A 21,906-nucleotide genomic window follows, 5' to 3' on the forward strand; every position below is an offset into this window, starting at 1 on the left:
AGGCGAGTTTCCTCGACAGAACACCAGCTCGACAATCTTTTAATAGACAGCTGAGTCAGTAGGTAGCCCCGTATCGGGCCAGAGAACCCCCGGATCTAACACTTGGCGCCCGAACAGGGACTCGACGGAAAAGGAGTACGTTGAGTCCAAGAAGAAGAATCCTGGCAGCCGAAAGAGGCGGCCGTTCGTGTACGAAGGACCCGAGGAGGAGAGACTTGGGTAGGAAGTAACACTGCCCAAGCCTCAAGAGAAGTTCGACTGCGAGACATCCGACGCATCGAAGCTGTGCGTGGTATTCACAAGCCAGCACAGGAGAAGCCGCAGACATCGGAGGAGCATCGACCAGACTCATCCGACACTGCAGAGGGGCCAGAGCCGGAACCCATCCCTACTCAACGGCCGACGAGGGGCTTTGGGAGGAAGGCGACTCGAGACAACAAAGACAAAGACAAAGGCCAAGATGGCAGACCAGCAGAAAAGACCAGACGACCAAGTACCCAGCCCGGCACCGGACGGCACTCAGCGGGACGAGCCAGAGACGCCGGGGGACCTGTCAGAGGGATCGGCACCGGACGGCAGCAAGGACCAGAAGGGCGACGAGGCTGGGGGAGCGGCATCTGGAGAAACAACACCGGACAAAGAGAAAGGCAAGGGCTGCCTGCGACACCAGGTCATCCTGCAAGGCAGAGGATGGGCCACCTGGGACACCTCCGTCCAGCAACACCTAATCGAGCTACATCCAGAGGAGGACATGGCGACAGTTGGGAAAAACGTAGACCAACTGTGCACAGCTAAAGGGGGTTATATGGCTCCCCAACTCCTCTCAGGAATGGCTGTAGCGGTGGTACGGGGTCCAGATCAGCCGAAAAGGCCGAAAACTAAGAAAGAAGTGGGAGAATGGCTGGCCTGGTGGCTTTTGGTGCTTCAAACCCTCACGGGTAAAATCGTCACCGTGATAAGCCCCTCACCAAATTTTGATGCCATTGTAAAAATGCTGGCAGCAGAAATAGGAGCGGGTGAAGTCATTATAAAACCATCAGTAAAGGCTACACCTCGCTACAAAGAAAACCAAAAAGAGCGAGACGACATAGCTCGCTATGTACAAAGCATGGACTGTTATGCCGAACCAGAAGACGAAACCTTCAGCCACGGGGGGACCGAGACCCCAGCGGAGGCCTCGTCCGAAAGTGAGTCTGACGATTCAAAAGAAGGAAAAGCGGATGAATCGGATGAGGAGGAAGACTCGCTGTTGAGCAGAAGCGGAAAACAACTCGCACACTCATCGGCCTTTACTCTAGGGATCCCCACTCTAGTGCGAAAGACACTGGAGGGAGTGGAAAACCAAGAGCCGGAGCAGCACAAGAAAGAGACGGGGAAAAAGAAACACCCTAATGTTCCGCGACAGGACGATCTCCTCCCGCCGCTAAAGAAAATGCCCGAAGGCACCAAGAAGTATGCCAATCAGACCGGGATAACATCCTACAATCATTTCGGGGAACCCTGGGATATTGAGGGCCATGGATTGGTAGTCTTGACTAACTCCAATCTGAAACCTCATCTCAGCCGGTTCAGAAAAGCACTGATGCGTCACGGAGGAGCTCTGTACAAAAAAGAGGTTGAAGAAAGGCTCAACAGCTATCGGAAAAAGAAAACATCAGTAGTGGTTACAAGTGGGGGTGAATCAACCTACTTTGCCATACTGCATGTACCAATTGAAGGGTACCAGGGGGGAAACAACCTGGACACCTACCGGGATGACCTAAAGGAAGCACTGGCCGAAGGAGTGGACCGAGCCAGTGAGTTGACCTACAAAAGGGTTGTCATTTGCATCGACGGTACAAGGTCCGGCGGCCTACCATGGGAAGTGGCCGAAGAAGCGGCCATGAGAGTTATGAACCAACTGATGAAAGTCGGACACAGCTGGAGTCATATCCAAGAGTTGGTCATCGTCACCTCGGTAGCGCAATACCAGGAGAGAAAGGAGAGAGTACTGAGACCCCTCCTGATGACTGAAGGTCCCAACAACTGGAGGGCAGGAAAGCCCAAATACGAAGACGAAGAAGCCCCTATTGCAAGGGCAGTGCGACCCCGGCTTCCCTCAAAACCAGACCCACGAAAGGAAGTGGATGAAGGGGGGAGTTATCTAGAGTTGACACCTGGACCATCGGGCCGAGAGATGAGGTCACCACGGACCAGCACGAGCCAGGAGAAGCCTTCGAAGAAGAAAGAAACACCAACCGCCAACTCACGAGGGGTAGCAGTGCAAACCGAGGTAGAGACTCCTGTGATAAGACGATCAGAAAACGCGGGCACGAGCCCAGCAGAGTCCTTAGGTCTGCAGAGAATGAAATACAAAAGTACCGGAGAAGGGTCCATAAGGTTCATGAGCCAGGGCCAAAGTGGGGCAAGTCTCAGAACACCGGTGAGGACACCCGAAGCGACCCATCCAGCGCCCCTCACACCACCACCAGAGGAAGAAAGCGAGTCAGACTCCGCAGCCAACGACTCAGACGAGTCAGATGAAGAAGAGACGGTGCCAAGCCTGACCTCGATCGAATACGAGGCGCCTGGAGGGGTGAAAGATCTGAAGCAAGGGAGCAGAAGAGGCCCAAAAAACCCACTGCCCCTTCTGTCGGTGTACTCAGCTTCACGGGGCCTGGCCAGAGATGACCGATATGGGCCCATGACGACCAAGGACGGGAGACAAGCCTATACTCCAGAAGTTGGTCAAACAGGCTACGATGTTCCGGAAATGTGGACGCATGACCTCGAGGGACTGAAGGGGGTAATGGTCTACGCCACAAAAGGAGAATGGGCGAATTTTCTGATGACCCCAACCTACGGCTCCCTCGCAGCCTGCACAAAGCTGACAAGTAATTTCCGCACAGGCTTCCTGGCAGTAGTGTATGATGTTATGCTACGACGGTTGAAGAAAGCAGCCTTCAAGTTGGCCCAGGAAGAAGAAAAGGCGCGGCAACAAGACATCTCGGACAGCGAAGAAGAGCAGCCGGGAGCGGGGCCGGGCTCAAAACGAAGCAACAACCTTGCCACAACTGAAGGAAACGTCGGGTTAACAGAGATGCAAGCCTCCACCCAGAGCTTTAACGAGTTCAAAAAGATCAAGGCTATGGTGGCGAACAAAGACCCGAAGGAGTCGGTACAAGAATACTTGACGCAGAAGTGGCTCATGGTGAAGTCCAGCTCCACAAATGATGAAGCAAAGAGACTGTGGTTGGCCCATGTGACGGACCAACCCATGGGACCCGAAGAAACTGTGGAACAGCATTATCGAAGATTGGTGCTGGAGGATTGTGAGGACGAAGAGTCACAGATCGAGAAAGCGAGGAAAAGCTTGGACAAAGGGCAGACTCACCCAGGCGTGGTACGCCTTGCGACAGGCGATCCCACCAGAAAGAAGTGTGCAAGCCCTTAGGAAGCTGACAAAGGGTCTCATGAATGACATCGATTTTGTGACCCTGAACATCAAAAAGAGTACTACAGAACAAATCCAAGAAACTGTAAGAAAATGGGATTTGAAGAAGAAACACTTTGACGAGAAAAGAGAGAAAGGAAGCCAACCGAAGCCGGCAGCTCCTAGGCCCTCGTATGACAACGCGAGGCCACCCGAGGGGCCAGGCCCTTCACCGACACCAAGGAGACAGCCAGGAGGATTCCAAAGGGCTCCGCAAGGCTTCCAAAGGCAACAAGGGTTCCAAGGACAAGGCGGTTTCCCGAAAGCCCAGCCACAACAACAAAGGCAGGGGCCGAGGCCCCCACCAGCCAACAAAGGTGGGGCCGGCTATCTCTCCTCTGAGGATTACAACAAGTTGACAACAGAGCAAAAACAGGCCCTTCGTGTCTCCCGCATGGATGCAGGGAGCGAAGGGCCAAGAAAGTAATGGCTGAGCAGGCGCGGGTCACAGTGGAGCATGCTTACTGGGTTGGAGATGACATCTATACCAACGTGGATGGAATCCCCTACCAGATAGACTCCGGAGCTGAAGTGTCGATGACCCGCAAAAGCCTTAAAACAGAAGGACACCTGACAGTTCAACTAGCAGATGGAACCATCAAAAGAGTCCCTTTTGGGATCTGGAAAGGAATTGTGTGGGCTCTAGGACCCTACAATTTAATGACAATAAAGGACTTAAAAGGGCTGCATGGAAGCCCAAAAATCAGAGTTTCGGTGGAAAAACGACTAAAGACCCTGGGGGCAAGATTGATCCACCTGGGATCAGCAACAAGGCAATGGTACAAACCAGTGGACATTCCACCGGTAAGCAAGCAAAAGATAGAAGAAAGCGACTTATCCCCGGAGGGAAAAGAAACGCTAGAAGACATCCTATCAAAGGCTGGAGTGGCTCGGTTCAAAAATGACTGTGGGGACCTGGGGGTGAAGTATACCCACAGCATAGAAGGAGGTGTACACCCGCCCGTCCGCCAGTATCCACTGAACCCTGGTGCAATTGCAGAAATGGACCTGATCGTCACGGAACTGAGCGACTTGGGGGTAGTGCGAGAGGAGCCATATCCCATCACCAACAGCCCAATACAGGCAGTCAAGAAGCCTGAATCATTGGGAGGGGGATGGAGACCGGTCATCAACTTCAAGGCCCTCAACCGCAGAACTGTCGCCAACCGCGCCAGCCTGATCAACCCCCAAGGGACGCTGAAAACTCTGAGACTGAAAAAGTACAAATCCTGCATAGACCTGGCAAACGGATTTTTCTCACTGAGGCTAGCCAAAGCCTCCCAATGCAAGACGGCGTTCACCCACAAAGGGAAATCGTACGTCTGGGAAAGGCTGCCACAAGGCTACAAAAACTCTCCAAACGTTTTCCAGTCAGCCGTAATGGACATACTGGACGGTCTGGAAGCAACCATATACATCGACGATGTATTCATTGCAGATGATACAGAAGAAGAACATCTGGCGAAATTGAGAAAAGTGGTTGAACGGCTTACGGCGGCAGGATTGAAGCTAAATCTGAAGAAAGGCCAATTTGGACAATTCCAAGTGAACTACCTGGGGTTCCAGGTCTCTACTGACCTGGGACTCTCAGACGGATTTCGGGGAAAAGTGGAGCAGATCGACCCACCTACCTCGCTGAACGAACTACAGAAGGTGCTGGGACTCTGCAACTATGTTAGGGACCATGTCCCGAGCTACCAGAAGTACGCCAGACCACTTTATGCCAAGTTGAGAAAAGGAGATCCTGAGGAGACCCACCAGAAGTGGGAATGGACAGTGACGGATCAAACAAACTTGGAAAACCTGAGGACAGCCATTAAAGGAGCTTTGAGGCTGGAGCCACGAAGTCTGACAACGAAGCTGGTGGCAGAGGTCAGTTGCAACGAGGACGATGCAGTGATAAAAGTGAGCAACAAGGGTGCGGGGATAGTGACATTGTGGAGCTATACCCTGTCCTCCGTGGAAAAGAAATACCCGGCAGAGGAAAAGGAGTTGGCAGTCCTGGCAAGGTATTGGAGTACCCTGAAAGATCTAGCCCAAGGGCAGGGCATCAGGGTCCTCACCCAGAGCCAGGTCCATCGATTCCTGCGCAAGGCCACGGTAGAAAGCACAAAAGGCTTGCACAGCCTGCAAGCAAGAAAAGGACGCAACCAGACGACACACCACCTGAACCGTTGGAGTGGACCCTATACACCGATGGGTCGAGGAAAGGACAAGACGACAAGGCCTACTGGGGGTTCATTCTCAAGCAGAAAGAGAAGGAACGCTCAAGACAACGAGGCCAAGTCCCCAGTAGTGCCCAGACCGGGGAGGTAACAGCGATACTGGAAGGTCTGCTCGAATTAGAGAGGAGAAGGGTGAAAAGAGCCAGAGTAATAACAGACAGTTATTACTGTGCTCAGGCCCTTAACGAAGACCTGTCCATATGGGAAGAAAATGGTTTCGAGAGCGCTAAAAGCCAAAAAGTGGCTCACGAAGACCTATGGAGGAAAATAGCCGAATTAAGGCTAACCATGGAGCTCGAAGTGGTGCACCAGAGGGCCCACATACGAGCAGGAACTCACTGGCAAGGAAACGAAGAAGTGGACTGTTTCGACCAGATGAGACAAGTTGTCTTTGTTGGGATCGAGAAGTGGGAAGAATTGCCCAAAGGAAGGGTAGTCCCAGAAGAGAACGTGAAGGAAGTGGTGCAGGCGGTGCATGGAGCACTAGGACATGCAGGCACCGTACCGACGCGAAGGGAACTGGAAAAGCAGCGACTCTGGATTCCTGAAAGAGAAGTCCGACGAATCCTAAAAGACTGTGAGTTGTGTGGTCGATACAACGCAGGAAGGAGAGGACAAAGGGTGGGAGGACTCACCATTTAAAGTACCGTTCCCTGGGGTTCAGTATGCATGGATGTGGCAGGACCCCTAGGGGTATCGGGGAAGAACGGAGAAAAGTACCTGTTGGTGCTTGTGGACTCGATGTCAGGATACGTGACCACAAAAGCGGTGAGAAAGGCTAACGGCAACAGCGTTGTTAGCATGCTGGACCAAGTCTGTGGCTACCTAGGCGTGCCTAAGGAGCTCAGAACTGACAACGGCACACACTTTCGCAACGCCAAGGTGGACCAATGGTGCCAACAGAATGGGGTAATGAGGATTTTCTCTCCCCCATACACTCCCCAAGCCAACGGGGTGGTGGAAAGGACCATTGGTTTGGTGAAAAGTTGGATTGGGAAAAATGCCAACTCCAGAGAATGGAGCACTAAGACCCTGGACATTGCCAGGGCCTTGAACGATCGCTACCGAAGTGACAGGCCCTCCCCAGCGGAGGAGCTGATGCACCGCCCCTTCACATCACAGGAAGTAGGGCGGGGCTTGGAGGATAAAGAACCCAAGCTTGAGCAGAAAGTCCCACTTCGGGTAGGACAGCGAGTCTGGATCAAGGCTCAGGTCGGTGCACCGGCCTCTGCAGTCAAAGCCAAGTACGACAAATCCGACATAGTAGTGAAGATTTTGGACAGAACCGAAAGCCCAGGCCTAACACCTCCGATGGCGTTGAGATCACCATGGCTGAGTCGCCTGGCTTTGAGGCGCTCCTTGGCACAGTCCGGTGCTAATAGGGGATCTTAAAAAAAAGAATATAAGATCACCCCCTGCTAAGCTCGCTTTGCCTAAACGCTTAATTTAGCAATATTAATGAAGTCTTTGTGTTCAATTTATTACAGGAAGGTGCCGGCTGCATCTGCTGTGGGATCCTCACGGAGCAGGCAATGCATCTATGGGAGGTAACCCCTGCGTTATGGTGCACCCAGTGCTACCTGGGGCATTTCCCAATAGGAGCAGCCAGCGGCATCTTCTGCAAAGGAAGTACCCCTTTTATACCGGCAATGAATGTAGTCGACTGTATGGAAATAGAAACACAGGCGAAAGTAATATGGAATTCTGCAGGAGGAGCTGAACCTCAGATCCAATTCTACACCAATGGTATGTACTGTCCAGTATATACAAAATTATGGGAATTGCCTGATGGTACTCGGGTATCTACCACCCATCTTGTCGATGGTCGGTTCGTCGTCATTGGCCCACGCTTACCTCCGGTGCTCTATCAATCACCATCTCCTCCTCCCGAGGACATCAACGACGCTGCAAGCGAGACAGAGGTGGAACACCGCGACGTGGGTATACAGACGGAGACCGCAGGAATAATACCAAACCTGATGGGAATGTGGGGATACGATGAGGAATGGGGAGAACTGAAGGTTCGGCCGGACCTCCAGCTCCTGAAAACCCCACAAAGGACTTTTTTATTTCATCGTGAATCCAGCTCCACCGAGCCGCCTCGGCATCGACAATTAATGAGTATAACCTGAAAAGAAATTGTAACCTGATTGAATTAAGTATCGTATATTATTATGAAGAGCTGTAGCTGTGCCCATGCTAAATATATCCTGCAATAAATATCTAATCCGCATTTAAACTAAAGTTCTCAAGAGCATTCATTTGCTGAGGTAGTAGAAGTTCCTCATGGCAGTAAAAGGGTAAAGCTATTGTATGTTAACAACAAGAGTTCTTAATGGCTATCCTAGTGACCGGTCCACTTAACAGTCCCTTACGGTTTTAGTTATAATCCTAGCCGTTAAAACCTAACCTGGCAATTTACCAAGAGCCCAGATCCAAAAGAGGGAAGCTGCCATAACTGACGCGACTAGGTAGAAGCGCCCGGCCGAGTGCACGTTACCAGTGGAAGCAGGGTAGACGTCAGGAGTAACGGTAGTTAGCAGAAGCCAGGCGAGTTTCCTCGACAGAACACCAGCTCGACAATCTTTTAATAGAGAGCTGAGTCGGTAGGTAGCCCCGTATCGGGCCAGAGAACGGACCTAAGTGAAACCTCATTTCATCTTCTAACAGTGTTTTTAACCCTCACACGACCAGCTCTGTAGACATACAGCTGTTGTCTGATGATATGACCTCTTGCTCGTTGTAAAGGAGAACAAGATTCCATCTCAAACTGTGTGACGTGAGCGCGGCATTATCAGCCAACCCGGTGTTTTAGCTCAGCAGGCAGCTGTAAGAAGAAAGGCACTGTGCTCTACCTGCTCTGCACCAACGGCAGACAGACTCAGCTACAGAGCAGCTGGTGGACAGAGTGGAGCATTAAGTAGCTGAAGAGATATATACTGTACGTATATATTCTGATCAGGAGCTGGAGGCAACCCTACACAGCTAAAGGAGAGAGCATAGTGGTCACACATACAAAGACACCAATGAATCATCAAGTTGCTGAGTCGTACTTCATACTCGATCCTTCTTTAGTGTTACTTTGATAAGAGAAGCTGAAGGGGGTTCAACAGTGTTCACACTATTTGTTTTCTCTGATTACATCTACACTTGAACAACAACTGTGTGTTATTCTCATGTCCACATATTCAGCATCACACTTTATTGTATTTCATGAAAGTGAATGAATAATTGTGCAGGATACAACATTGACATACTTAAACTATTCCCGTTACCCACCCCTCTCAGAGCTGCTGGACCTGCAGCCGCTGCCGGTGACAGCCTTGGGGAACCAGGAGTACGAGAGCCTGTACAAGTTCACCCACTTCAACCCCATCCAGACTCAGATCTTCCACACGCTGTATCACACCGACACCAACGTTCTGCTGGGAGCGCCAACGGGCTCTGGAAAAACCATCGCAGCAGAGATGGCCATGTTCCGGGTCTTCAACAAGTATCCGACTGCTAAGGTTTGACTCGATGGCTCTGTCCATCTCACTGTTGAATTCAACGGGATGTTTGTTTCAAGACTGACTGACCTGTTGCTGTCGTTCCTACTGGTCACTAAGTGTTGATTACATTAATAATGAAGAAGCATGGCAAACAATCTATTCAATGCTCTATGTTGAATTTCACATTCAGTCAAAGCGACCACACACTACATGGTCATGGAGATGCACAGGTTGTGGCTGCAGGAGCTCTATTAGTGATCATATTCTGTAGTGTACTGTGATGTTGCAGAGGTCATTGTTTATAGCTTTGTCTGCGTACAGTGCCTGACATGCCTGCATGTTCACTGCCTGTGAAGCTCAGCAGGGACCCTGCTCATAGAAAGAATGTCTCCTGAAGTCTTACTGGTGGTCAAACACTACGGTAGCTTAACGTCAACCATCGTTTAGGTTCAATCAACCCATTTTATGATTTTTGGAACATTTTTCTTGACCTCGTTATAAGCATTATTTGTATGTTAATAAACACAGTGAGTCATTTAACTTACTGTTGCTTAGAGATGCTCCAACATGGGAAGTTGTGGTAAGAAAGTTGACATTTACATCCAGCTGGCAGTGCTTCTCTCCATTGAATGACTGCTTGTACTTGTTGCTGTGTGTTCAGGTGGTGTACATCGCCCCACTGAAAGCCCTGGTCAGAGAGAGGATCGAGGACTGGAAGATCAGGATTGAGGAGAAACTGGGGAAGAAGTAAGTGAGAACAGCATCTCCTCTCAGTAAGTGATGGATGACACCACACAGGCAGGATACATTATGGAGTTGGCATGAACTGCTGTCATAGAAAAAGCCTCATGTGTATTTATGTCTTATTTTATTAAAGATATACCCTCCCATAATGAAAAGGCAGGAATAATGAGAGAAATGAGCAGGCTGAAGTGTTTCCTGGTTCTTACCTGTGTGTAGAGTGGTGGAGCTGACGGGTGACGTGACTCCAGACATGAGAGCTATAGCTCAGGCCGACCTCATCGTCACCACACCAGAGAAGTGGGACGGAGTGAGCCGAAGCTGGCAGAACAGGAGCTACGTCCAGAAAGTAGCCATTCTCATCATCGATGAGATCCACCTTCTGGGTAAGAGCCTACAGCAGACCTGCAGGAGTGGCTGTGAATGGGATACTTTCATAAGCTCTTTTTAAGATGTAAGCTCATGGCCACTAGTTTGTGCCAATACAATTTTGCTTCCAAAAGTAGCTTTTCAGTCAGACAGCAGCTGTGCAGCTCTATGCAAATATTTACAAGCTCACGAATGGACAAGATGCCCCAAGAGAAAAGGGAAGTGAACTCAATTTAGCGTGCAGATAACAGTGCAGTCTCAGTAGGAATAAACTGATGGGGACTCCAATTATTATTTGTTTTCTAATCTGACCTATGACTGTGGGAGGAAGCCAGAGGACAAACATGTGGAGAACATGTAAACCTGCACACACACAGGGGAACCCAGAGCCCTCTTGCTATGAGGAGACACATTGCAGCAGATCAGCATATATAGTATGCATGTGACTGTCTGTCAGCCAAATGTTGCATCTCATAAAACCCATACCAGCGTGAAGGCACGAAAACATAACTGTGTCATACTTCAACACCCTGATTGGACTGTACCATTATGTTTCCAGGTGAGGACAGAGGTCCAGTGTTGGAGGTCATCGTGTCCCGGACCAACTTCATCTCCTCTCACACATCAAGGACCGTCCGAGTAGTCGGTCTGTCCACCGCTCTGGCCAATGCTCGAGACCTCGCTGACTGGTTGGGAATCGGACAGGTCAGATATTTGTCCTGGCACAAGCACACACATATCAGAACATGGCTGCTCAGTAGCACGTTGTCAGTGGATTCTCGTGACTTTCTGACTCCTTGTTCTTTGGTTAGATGGAGGGATCAGATTCATGAGCAACAGTGAGCTCTGCTGCACTGAAGCCAGCCACAAACCACAGTCTTTGTCTGGCTCTGTATTTCTATGGTTCATTTGCTGCCGTTCTTCATATCGGACTGAATGTATATAATAATAGCAATTAAGATGAACCGCTACTTTTGGGCTGGAGTTAATGTTGTAGTTTATCTCTATAATCATCTGTGTCTGGATGCCATGCTTAAGTCCTAATCATCAGGAATGACTGCAGTGAAGCAGATGGATGAGCTGATCTGTCAGCTTCTAACAGAGGAGCATCAGAGATGATACACACAAGACTTATTGTCTGTTTCTATACTGAAGGCCAGTGCTGATATTGTACACACCTCCATGAAGGCTCATATTACTGCAGTCTGAGCTCAACAATGTGAACAAATGATTCAAAGCAGGTTATTGTTACATTCTTTCATATTGTCCATTCTTAACAGCAAATACCAGTAGAGTCTCTCTTTGGGCCAGCATGTCAACATTAAAGCTGTCGTTATTCACTGTTTATAACTGTACATTTGACCATTTCTCTGCCCAAACACATGGTCAAAATGTGTTTGTTTATTCATTTTTTGTCTGATGAAAAAATTTGAAACCTTTTTAGAAGATCAAAGGTCTATAAAACTATCATTTGAAAGAACCACTCACACATGATAATTACGAATGTTTTTGGTTGCACCTTGAGCCAAAATTGTTGGGTCAAAATGTCCCAACATGTGGGTCCATTAGAAGGTATCCCGGTAGCCCAGGTAGGGACCGCTCAGAACACTGACTGTGTGGCTCTCCATCAGTAATATTCAACAGACCATCCGGAGCAGTACAAGTTCCACAGATCTGGATGAGGTTGAGAAAACAAATTTGAATGTCCTTTTGGTCATGTAACCTTTTCCTGATCAAGTCAGGATTGTCTGTCTGCCATCCATTCATCTGTCAGGACTGAGCTGTCCAGTCCATTAGCCAGGCTTTGAAGATGTCTGTAGACATGCAGCAGCCCTCAACACCACGCACACCCAATAATGCACTGCACTCCACTGTGGCTCGGTGGAGAGCAGGGTCGTCCTTCAATCAGAGGATCGGCGGTTTGATCGCTAGTCCATGTCCATGTGTCCTTGGGCAAGACACTTAACCCCACATTGCTCCTGCAGGCTGTTCCTGTGTGTGTGAATGTTGTATGAATGTTAGAGTCCTGATGGGCAGGTGGTACCTTGCATGGTAGCTCCTGTCATTGTATGAATGAAAGCACTTTGACTGGTCCATTTACCATTTACTCTTCACAACGTCCTATATTCTGATCGCGTGCCGCTGATCATACCACTACCAGCATATCGCCTCTTCACACAACAGACACAGCATCAAAGGTGAAACCCAACACAGCAGAGTCCAGCGGTGGCCGGCTGCTCTGTACCTCAGTGACAGTGACAGACAGTTTGCATTACAGCCAGATGGGGCTTCATGTTGGCAGCTGCTCACATTAAATCCCCCCCCCCCTTCTCTGTGTAACAGGTGGGTTTGTTTAACTTCCGTCCGTCTGTTCGCCCCGTACCGCTGGAAGTTCACATCCATGGTTTCCCAGGGCAACACTACTGCCCCCGCATGGCCAGCATGAACAAGCCTACCTTCCAAGGTACTGCTCCACGTGCACATGTGCACATGCTTTGTGCACCTTTATACATGTGTACATTTGATTTGTTGGTAGCAGCTTACTGCTGCAGAGTTATTTCCATTTGTGTTATGTCAAAGTAATAATAGCGGAATATGCAATCCATGTGTGTGTTTCAGGTAAATCAAGAGACCAGGAATCCAAAGTTATCCATTGTTAAACCTCACAGTACGCATGTGTTCTGAATCTGAGTGTATACCACATTGACAATCCTTTGGTAGCTGTAGTTGACTAAACCGACAGAGAGGAAAGTATTCAGTGACAGACTAACACTTGATTTTAGTTTTTTAATGGGATTTATTGACAGAAAGAAAAATAAATAATATCTATAATAACAGCAGCCTTATTCTTTAATGTGTGCTGCACCCACCAGGAAAGGCATTTTGAAACATAGCATCATTGCACCCAAATTCATTCTAAAATGGTTACTACAGCAGTAACAAACAGACAATACACAGTATGTGAAACTTGTATATACATCTTTACAGCGATACGTAGCCACTCCCCAGCCAAGCCGGTGCTGATTTTTGTCTCATCACGACGGCAAACTCGACTGACTGCTCTGGACCTCATCGCCTTCCTGGCTACAGAGGACAACCCCAAACAATGGCTGCACCAGGACGAGAGAGAGGTACGCTAAGCTAACGCTGTACTGTGTGTACACAGGAGGCACAGCAGCAGCAGATTCTGTCTTCTGTCTGTGTCTACACAGGATGCATTCAGGGACAGTATGGAGAGCAGGTCACCCACAAGTAAAGCAGTAGATGTGAAGCTGGATAAACCAGAAGCATCAAGTGATCAGTACTGGTTGCTCGACCTTGTCCATACACATTTAGCTCGTGTAGGCAGGTATTAAAGGGTCAGTTCACCCCAAAACCGGAGTGGTAGTGGCGTTGCTAGATGGCGGGACACACAAGGCGCTCGCAGGATTCGTATCATGCAAGCTTCCTTCTGTGCAGTGATACTGTTGGAGGGTGTAGTTTCAACGAAAGAAAATAGTTCCTACATGAAACTGCTCACAACACGGTCTGTGGAATATCTTCAGTAACCGGCTCGTGATTTCTGGGACGTTGCTTTTGAGTTTCTCAAATGTATTGTTTTGGTGCTTTGAGCACCACAAGCAGAGAGCCATCTAGTTCATTATACTGGAGAGAAGATCTCCAGGACTCGGCAAGTCACAGCAAAACCATCTACATTGATCAATAGCACTGCAGGTAAGAGGGAAATGGTGCAGATATTAGCACATGTGCCTGTCGTTCTTGTGCATTTCCTTCACTTAATGTGTATTTCAATGGATGTCCCTTTCTTTGCTTTTGTAAAGTTGTATAATTATTTAAACTTGAGCAGGATTTCATCTCTGTCGGACACATAGACACCTAGTCATGTACTGCATAGTACAGTGTACATTACATCTTTATTCTTGTCTGCAGTTAGCAGCAGTGCCTAACCTTCTGTTAACCCATACACAATCAGAAGTCATTGTTTCCTCTAAATACACATGCTGTCACCAGCTGCAGAGACTCTCACTCTAAAGGCTCCCAGCATGATGCTCGTGAGTTAAGAAACGTTCAACTGTCCTCTGATGTTTTGGAGCATTAACAAAAGGTGCTAGTCTTGAATCTCTCCCCACCAAATGACCCTTTGAGCAGGAGTACATGCATACGGGACCGCCATATCCGTCTTCCTGCCAGTTCTTATGCCATTGTTATATTATAGTGAAACAACATGTATTACATGGCTTTGCAGAGCATGGAGCGATTCTAAATGGATGTGGGCTCAACTCTACGGATCGCCCACATGCCCGGGGCAATTAAAAGGACGAGCTAGTGTCTCTATGTGTCGGCTCACACATTCCTCTGGCCTGTATGACAGGATGTATAGCAGCTCCCCTTTATACACAGGAGCCTGATTGGTCCATGCTGTGGCTTATACAGGACACATCCTCTTCACTCAAAGCCTGAAGAGATGGATTTTTGTGTAATATGTGATCCCTCCATTCTCACTCATGGTGACTATTTTACCAGAATAACATAGAGATCGATCGGACTGTTTTTAGCAGCGGTGGCTCAGTCCGTCTAAATAGTTGAAGCAAGTTGAAGTTAAGTCTGAAGAAGATTTGCTACATGGAGATCTAAACTGTATAATCAGTACCTTTGAGACATTTCCATAAACAAAGCATCACTGAGCCTTCACTTGGGTCATAGAGCTTGTGTAGTGCTGTGTGTGTTTAATAGATCATACAGGTGGAGGGCTGATCTTCAGAGGAAAGTATTCCTCATCTTGGCTATAAAGTGACAGAAAATGCAGAAGGCTTGTGGAAAAATCACTTGCTGACAATCATCTCAATGGTCACCTCTGTTTACTATTAGTATGCATGTTGTAGCATTATGAACTTGACTATGGTTCAGGTTGAGAGATGATACATAGTCCTCAGTTGTGTCTCCTGAACCCTGCAGATACATAACAGAGGCCCAGTTCCTGTCTGTGTGTGCACAGCGTCCCTGGCCTCTGTGTGTGTTCCGCTGACATGTGCTGCTGCTTCTCTGCGCTGGCCTGTGTAGCAGCTCAGCTCCCTGCTATTTGACTGACAGGCTTCTGGCGTTAGCTGCTTAACTCTCACCGGGGGTCACCCACCGCCTCAAACCCCCCCTCTGACCTGACAGCTCTTTCTTCCTCTGCTGCTGCCCCAAAGGCTCTCTTCTGCCGGGCCTGAGCAGTCACTCTGTTACTTATTATTAGTATTTGAAAGATGCATAGTAGTTTGAATAATTGATTATAGTGAGAATATATATATATATATATATGTGTGTATATATATATATATATATATATGTATATATATATATATATATATATATATATAGATATTCTGTATATCAGTTTTACTGGTGCATAGTCGATGCTTTTTTTTCACACTTTACCTTCAAATATAGTATTTTTCAAAAGACAAAGAACACAATATGGAGGACAGAACCCAGTTGAAACCAGTTACACCTGTTTGACCTTGAAGCCAACAGTTTGTCTTGGCTGGAAGACGTTAGATAACACAAGGCAAGATGCCCCGATCCTACTGCAACCAGAGGAGAGCCATGCTCATGATGTCTGCAAATGAACTGGGACTATGGTGGTCTTGTAAATGATCCTTCTACAGGTGTCAGGTCACAACAACGTTGGAGAGTAGGGATGCCCCCGAAACCCGGTTCTAAACAGGAACCGGTTGTAAATGAGTAGAAACCTGTCGGTATCGATGCAGTCCGGAGTGAAAAGTTGTGCTATCGGTACTTTCGTAGTTCTGGAGTGAGATGTCCTCGTCTCAAACGTCCTCTCTCTGTCTCTGTGTCTCCGGCTCAGCACAGCGGGAGACTCGCATCATGATCAGAGAGAAGAAAACATTTGACTCCAGTAGATGCTGAGAATTCTGGTTGTCTCAAACCCAATAAAACCCTCAAAAGTACGAGAGGAAACAGCAGCATGTCATACGGAGTTTGATCAGAAGAACAGGGTTATCAATGAAAGATAATCACTTAGATAATTCTTTAGCTGAGAATGTCTTCTAAAGATTTTAGAACTTCTATGCTGCTCAAGAAACACTATTTGTTTACATACAAGAATAATAAAGCAATGTGGATTCTTTCTTATTCCTCTTTTTGCTCATAAAAGAATCAAAAAGAACCGATAAGACCATCGATAAGGAGCCTAACCAATAAGCAGTATCCATAAGAGTACTAGTATGGATACAATCCCTACTGGAGAGAAAACAGTTTTACAGTAACCCTGCATAAAACCAACACGAGCGTGTTGTCAATGTTCTTATCTGCTGTGTCATTGAGTGTGGTTCGTTTGATCCGTCGCTGTCTGTGCTCTGGTCCGTCTCTAGATAGAGGCTATCATCGCCACAGTGCGGGATTCTAACCTGAAGCTAACACTGGCCTTTGGGATCGGCATGCATCACGCAGGCCTGCATGAGAGAGACAGGAAGACTGTGGAGGAGCTGTTTGTCAACTGCAAGATCCAGGTACGACCTCAGACCGCTCACCACACCTGAGCAGACTACTTAACATATGTTGCTCACCCTTCAGCTTACCTACCCAAGTGTTTACTGTAGATTCTATACAGCTGGTCAGCTTAAAGCTCTGGCCTTGGTCTGAAATGTGAAATCTGTGGTATCTGCTTAAAATATTGTTGTGGATGTGATGGATACATTGCATATACATTCCCATTTTGCCCATGTTCCCATGTTTTCCTCAACATTTACATTACTCAAACTATACTGCATTGTTTTATTTATTTTCGTTCTGTAGACATTTTAAGTTATTATTTATTATTTTAGTTCTTTAAAGTTGTGTAATGTTGTTGTGTGATTCCAGTAAGGTCTCGTCTCTTTCCTCAGGTTCTGATTGCCACCAGTACTCTGGCTTGGGGGGTGAACTTCCCTGCTCACCTGGTGGTCGTTAAGGGAACTGAATACTTTGATGGTAAATCCAGGCGCTACGTGGACTACCCCATTACAGGTATGCAGACGCCTCTCATACAGGACACTTTCCCTTAATCTACCACAGCAGGAGAGATGTTTACATTATCCTTGTGTAGTGAAAGCAATGGAATGAATGTCCGCTAATGACACTTTGAAGGCCCAACCGCACTGAAGCTTCTGACGTAATGATGCACACTTATACAACTATTGTTTCAAATGGTTGAACCAAAATCTTTATGCAGCGCGTTAAACTTCTTCGACATGTGATTTTGGAGCTTCAAATGAGGAGCCAGCAGCCAAAGCAGTTCTTCTGTTTGAAGCTAAAAGGAATACAAAGCTAAGGATTGTTCCCCAGAGGGGAATATTGTTTAAACAAATAATAATTATTAATAATACTACTACTGATGCTTTATCTAGTTCAAATGCAAACGTTGCCGGCAGTAGTTCACATCAGCTGTCAGCTACTTAACATAAATTGAGTTTGTAAGTTGGCGGCCGGTTTGTGTGCTCTCTGCAGCGCGGTGTCGGTACTCAGCCAAAGATTGTTTAAGTGGTAAGAGAAGCGTTTTTGTAATGCCAACAACTCAAACAGAGTGATTCGTCTTCCATTGATCGTTTGCCGTCAAATTCACATTCAATTCATATCATATCAGTGACAGAAAGGATAAGCTGTCAAGGGGTTTCTGTAATCTACAAAATCCTGCCTACTAAATAGTGAGCTTTCCTAAAGTACTGCTGCTCCTGTGGTGCTGGTACTTCAGATGTGATGCCTGCAGTGCAGGGCTTCATTTATCACTTTCAGTGCGTTTGTGCCTTAAGGTATAATTCCTAGTTTTGCCACCATGACGATTGTGTGTCATTTCCCCATTACATTATGACTTTACATGATTTGATTAATCACATTAATCTCAACCTTGGAAATCGACTGAGGGACAGAGTCTCATTTTAAAAACAGTTACAGTTAAGCTTTGGAGAATTCTGGACAACAAAGTGACAGCTTTGTGATGTTTGTGCTGTGTGTGTAGATGTCCTGCAGATGATGGGCCGAGCAGGTCGGCCTCAGTTTGATGACCAGGGCAAAGCCGTGATCCTCGTCCATGACATCAAGAAGGATTTCTACAAGAAGTTCCTCTATGAGCCTTTCCCCGTTGAGTCCAGGTAACAGCCACACGTCTGCTGTCTCCTCCCACCTTTGTCTGTTCTATCAAAGACCAGGGGCTGGACCTAGAAATGATTTTCCTCTATGAACAAGATAGTATTCACTGTCACACTGTTACCCATTAAAAGAGGAATACCTTGAAATCCACCATAACATAGTTTTCCCTTCTCAAAAGATAGCTTGTAACCTTGTGACTGACTTTGTGAGGAGGGTCAAACATGTCTTCATGGATCCATGTTGCTCTTGTGGTTCATAATGATGTTTGAACTTGTGATTCTCTACTTCTAGAAATGAGTTTACCTCTGATTACTTCATCACTAGGTTTAGTCAAAAGCTTTTCTGAACGTATACGCAGTCTCACAAGACACACAAGACTAAAAACCTGATTCTCTACGAGAAATGAGTCCTCTGCTATTTACATACTAAATACTGTAGTGGTGTCCACGTTAGTAGGCCGGGGATTGTTGGAAGATTTTGGATGTGTTAATACCAATCCTGACTTAATACCTGACACCAAACCAGTCTTCTTTGTGATTCCTTACTGGAGAGAAATGTAAACATGTTTTTTGTTTAGTTCAGTTTACATTTTTTTCAACATTTACCAAAAGATGGTGAGCTAAATAAATGCAAGAATACAAGAACTTTGCAGTGGTCTAAAACTGGCAACTGGATTTTGATCAGGAGCTATCTGATTCAAAAATAAATATTTGTGTTGTCTCAGCAACAGTCCAAAACACAAAGGCATTTTATTCAGGAGTATCATAAGGCACCACATTTTCACATTTACCAATATTTTGACATTTGTGCTTGAAAATGAATTAAACTATTATTTAATATTCAGAATTGTTGGCAAAGTATGTGTTGTTGATCAGCTAATCAATGAACTAGCTAATCTTCTTGGTGGTACAGACTTATTACTGTTTGTAGAGTAGAAGTATTGAGGTTTAAAACCCATCTGGCTGATGATAATTGGCTCTCCTGTGATTGTGTGCCGTATCTCCAGCCTCCACAGTGTGCTGTCAGACCATCTGAATGCTGAGATTGCTGCAGGAACCATCTCATCCAAACAGGATGCAATGGACTACATCACCTGGACGTACTTCTTCAGGCGGCTGGTGATGAACCCCAGGTTAGGCAAACCAGCTCACACCACATTTTAACACCAACGGCAGCAGATCATGCAGTTCAGCACTAAAGGAAACACGCATGCACACATTCTTGGACCGCTCTCATAACCTGTTTAGAGGAGTGCCATGTTCTTCGGTCAAACATCTGCTGTGTAGACAGAGACCATTCCAGAACATTCCAGCCTGTTGGTATTTGCACGGCTGTCATCCCACATTTACCAATCCACTCCCTGACTGAGGCCTAGCAGTAGGGTTGTACCAATACAGGTCTGTGAAACCGGACACTCTCATTTTGGATTTAAGGGCAATATTCAATGTCTGACAATTTTCAGCAAAACAATGACATGGGTTTAGTTGTCGGTCTAGGACTGCTGGACAGCCTTTGGCTGGTATTGAGCATGTAAACACAACATGTACATGGACCAGGGCCTTTGATATCATTCCCCTTCTGTATCTCTCCAGACTGTACTGTCTCTCGCCATGAATTGAAATAACAAAAAGCCTGGAAAGTCGTTTGAATCTCACACTGAGACCCAGGATTAGAAAAGTACTGCAACTACCACTTCACGTTTTACAAAGATTAATGGTTGAATTATGGAGCCCATCCCAGCTGACATTGGTTGAAGGCAGGGTACATTGTTGGAACATAGATCTGAACTTCAGGCTCAGCTCTCTCTTCACTACAATAGGCATTACTGTCTTTGGTGCACTAATCTGCCTGTGATCTCATGTTCCATTTTAACCTTACGCAATAACAAGACTGCAAGATGCATGAACTCCTTCACAAATGGTTGGGATCCACAATTTTCCAGTATACCATGGCCTTAGATTTGGAGGTGCTGATTCTTATCCCAGCTACTTCACACTTGGCTTCAAACCATCCAGTATGTCCTCAGGGTCCAGTGGCGGGCCGTGCATTTTATACCTGGGCCTTCTGTGCTGTCCTACTGAGCTACGGTTATTTGTTTCTAGGGGTGTAATAATACACGTATTCGTATTAAACCGTTCGGTACGGGGCTTACGAACCGAACAATATGTTTGAATAATATTAGTGCATTTGGACAATGCAGAAGCTTACATTGTGGGAAATATAATGATTTTCAGTGGACTGCGCTCACGTAACAGACAACGGGCTGTAACCTTTTGAACCGGAACAATAACAAAAAACAGCTGAGGCCCCGCGTGTGTTCAGGGAGGCTAAGCTAAACTAGCTTAGCGGGAAACAACAGCAGTTAGCTGTTCCCTACTGAACAGAGAATCAAATGTCCAAAATAACCCCGCGATGATGGGATGCTTCGTCATTAACGGACAAGTCAGAATCAATGTAATTAACAAAATGACAAGAACAAACTCACAAGAACCAGTCACATATATTTATATGACAACATAAAATGTCAAGCATGACAAATCAATCCAGCAACGCTGCAGCGCTAGAGCACGAGCCATTCATATTATTCATAAAAACGACACGATAGACAAATGAACACAGTAGTAACGCTACTGCAGATGTAAAAAATGCAAAAGCAGTTGACTTACCAGTGCTGCTGTTCCCTTTAAGACAAAGTCCATCCTCCTTTCTTTGTTAACAAAGTTAGTAACTCCCAAATCCATTTCTCCTTCTTCAGCCATTGAGCGTTAAAAAAACACAGCAAGGTAAAAAAAAAAACAGAATCTGCACCAAGCAAAACGCTAAAAATGTCATAACTTCTCTTCCATATGTTTCAACCTGAACTCTTACTAAACACTAAGATCTGCTAGCTAGCTTTCTGTTTGACAAAAGTCACGCTGGCCCACTGACCAATCACGGCGCACGTTAATGCAGACGTACTTAGGAGGCTACCTGGGTAGCACTGGCACGTCAAAGAATACGCCCAACATGTCATACTAAAGATCTGATTGGTTGAAGACTATGACAATCAACAATAACGTCCCCATTTACTTTAATCTGCAAAGTCTGCCTAGAGGACCTTGGGCCTTTCTCCTTACATAGAGACATAGGGCTGAATCTGATTGGATAAAAGCTCTCTTAAAACAAGCTGTGCTGGAAGCAGAGCAACAGAGGAAGACAGGAGCTGTGCAATGAGAAAATAAGCTAATGGGGAAAAAAAATTATAATACATGTAGTGTATTTGTGAAAAATTAGAAAATAGCTATAACTTTGTGATTCTGTTTAGGCCAGCAGAGAAGGCCTTGCAGGCCCTGACAGCCCACCATTGTCAGGGTCACTGTGTAAACATAATAAACCAATGGAGTGGATTGATCACATTGTGAACAGATTAATAAACCAATGGAGCGGATTGTTCAACATTATGAACAGATTAATAAACCAATGGAGCGGATTTGTCACA

At 46.6% G+C, this 21,906-nt stretch overlaps 1 protein-coding gene across 1 annotated transcript in view; it reads left to right on the plus strand.

Annotated features, from left to right (window-relative positions):
- The window catches only part of ascc3 (activating signal cointegrator 1 complex subunit 3), a 207,946-nt gene that overhangs the window by 159,715 nt on the left and 26,325 nt on the right, over positions 1-21,906 (plus strand). The window contains exons 24-33 of the mRNA XM_031873831.1: positions 8,986-9,206; positions 9,850-9,935; positions 10,149-10,315; positions 10,858-11,003; positions 12,642-12,762; positions 13,287-13,429; positions 16,676-16,813; positions 17,189-17,309; positions 18,298-18,430; positions 19,435-19,560. Coding sequence (XP_031729691.1) covers positions 8,986-9,206; positions 9,850-9,935; positions 10,149-10,315; positions 10,858-11,003; positions 12,642-12,762; positions 13,287-13,429; positions 16,676-16,813; positions 17,189-17,309; positions 18,298-18,430; positions 19,435-19,560 — 1,402 coding nt within the window. The remainder of the gene's footprint in view (positions 1-8,985; positions 9,207-9,849; positions 9,936-10,148; positions 10,316-10,857; positions 11,004-12,641; positions 12,763-13,286; positions 13,430-16,675; positions 16,814-17,188; positions 17,310-18,297; positions 18,431-19,434; positions 19,561-21,906) is intronic.

The sequence above is a fragment of the Anarrhichthys ocellatus genome, unplaced genomic scaffold, assembly GCF_004355925.1.
Source record: "Anarrhichthys ocellatus isolate YVR2014 unplaced genomic scaffold, GSC_Weel_1.0 scaffold75, whole genome shotgun sequence".
Taxonomy (NCBI): Eukaryota; Metazoa; Chordata; class Actinopteri; order Perciformes; family Anarhichadidae; genus Anarrhichthys; species Anarrhichthys ocellatus.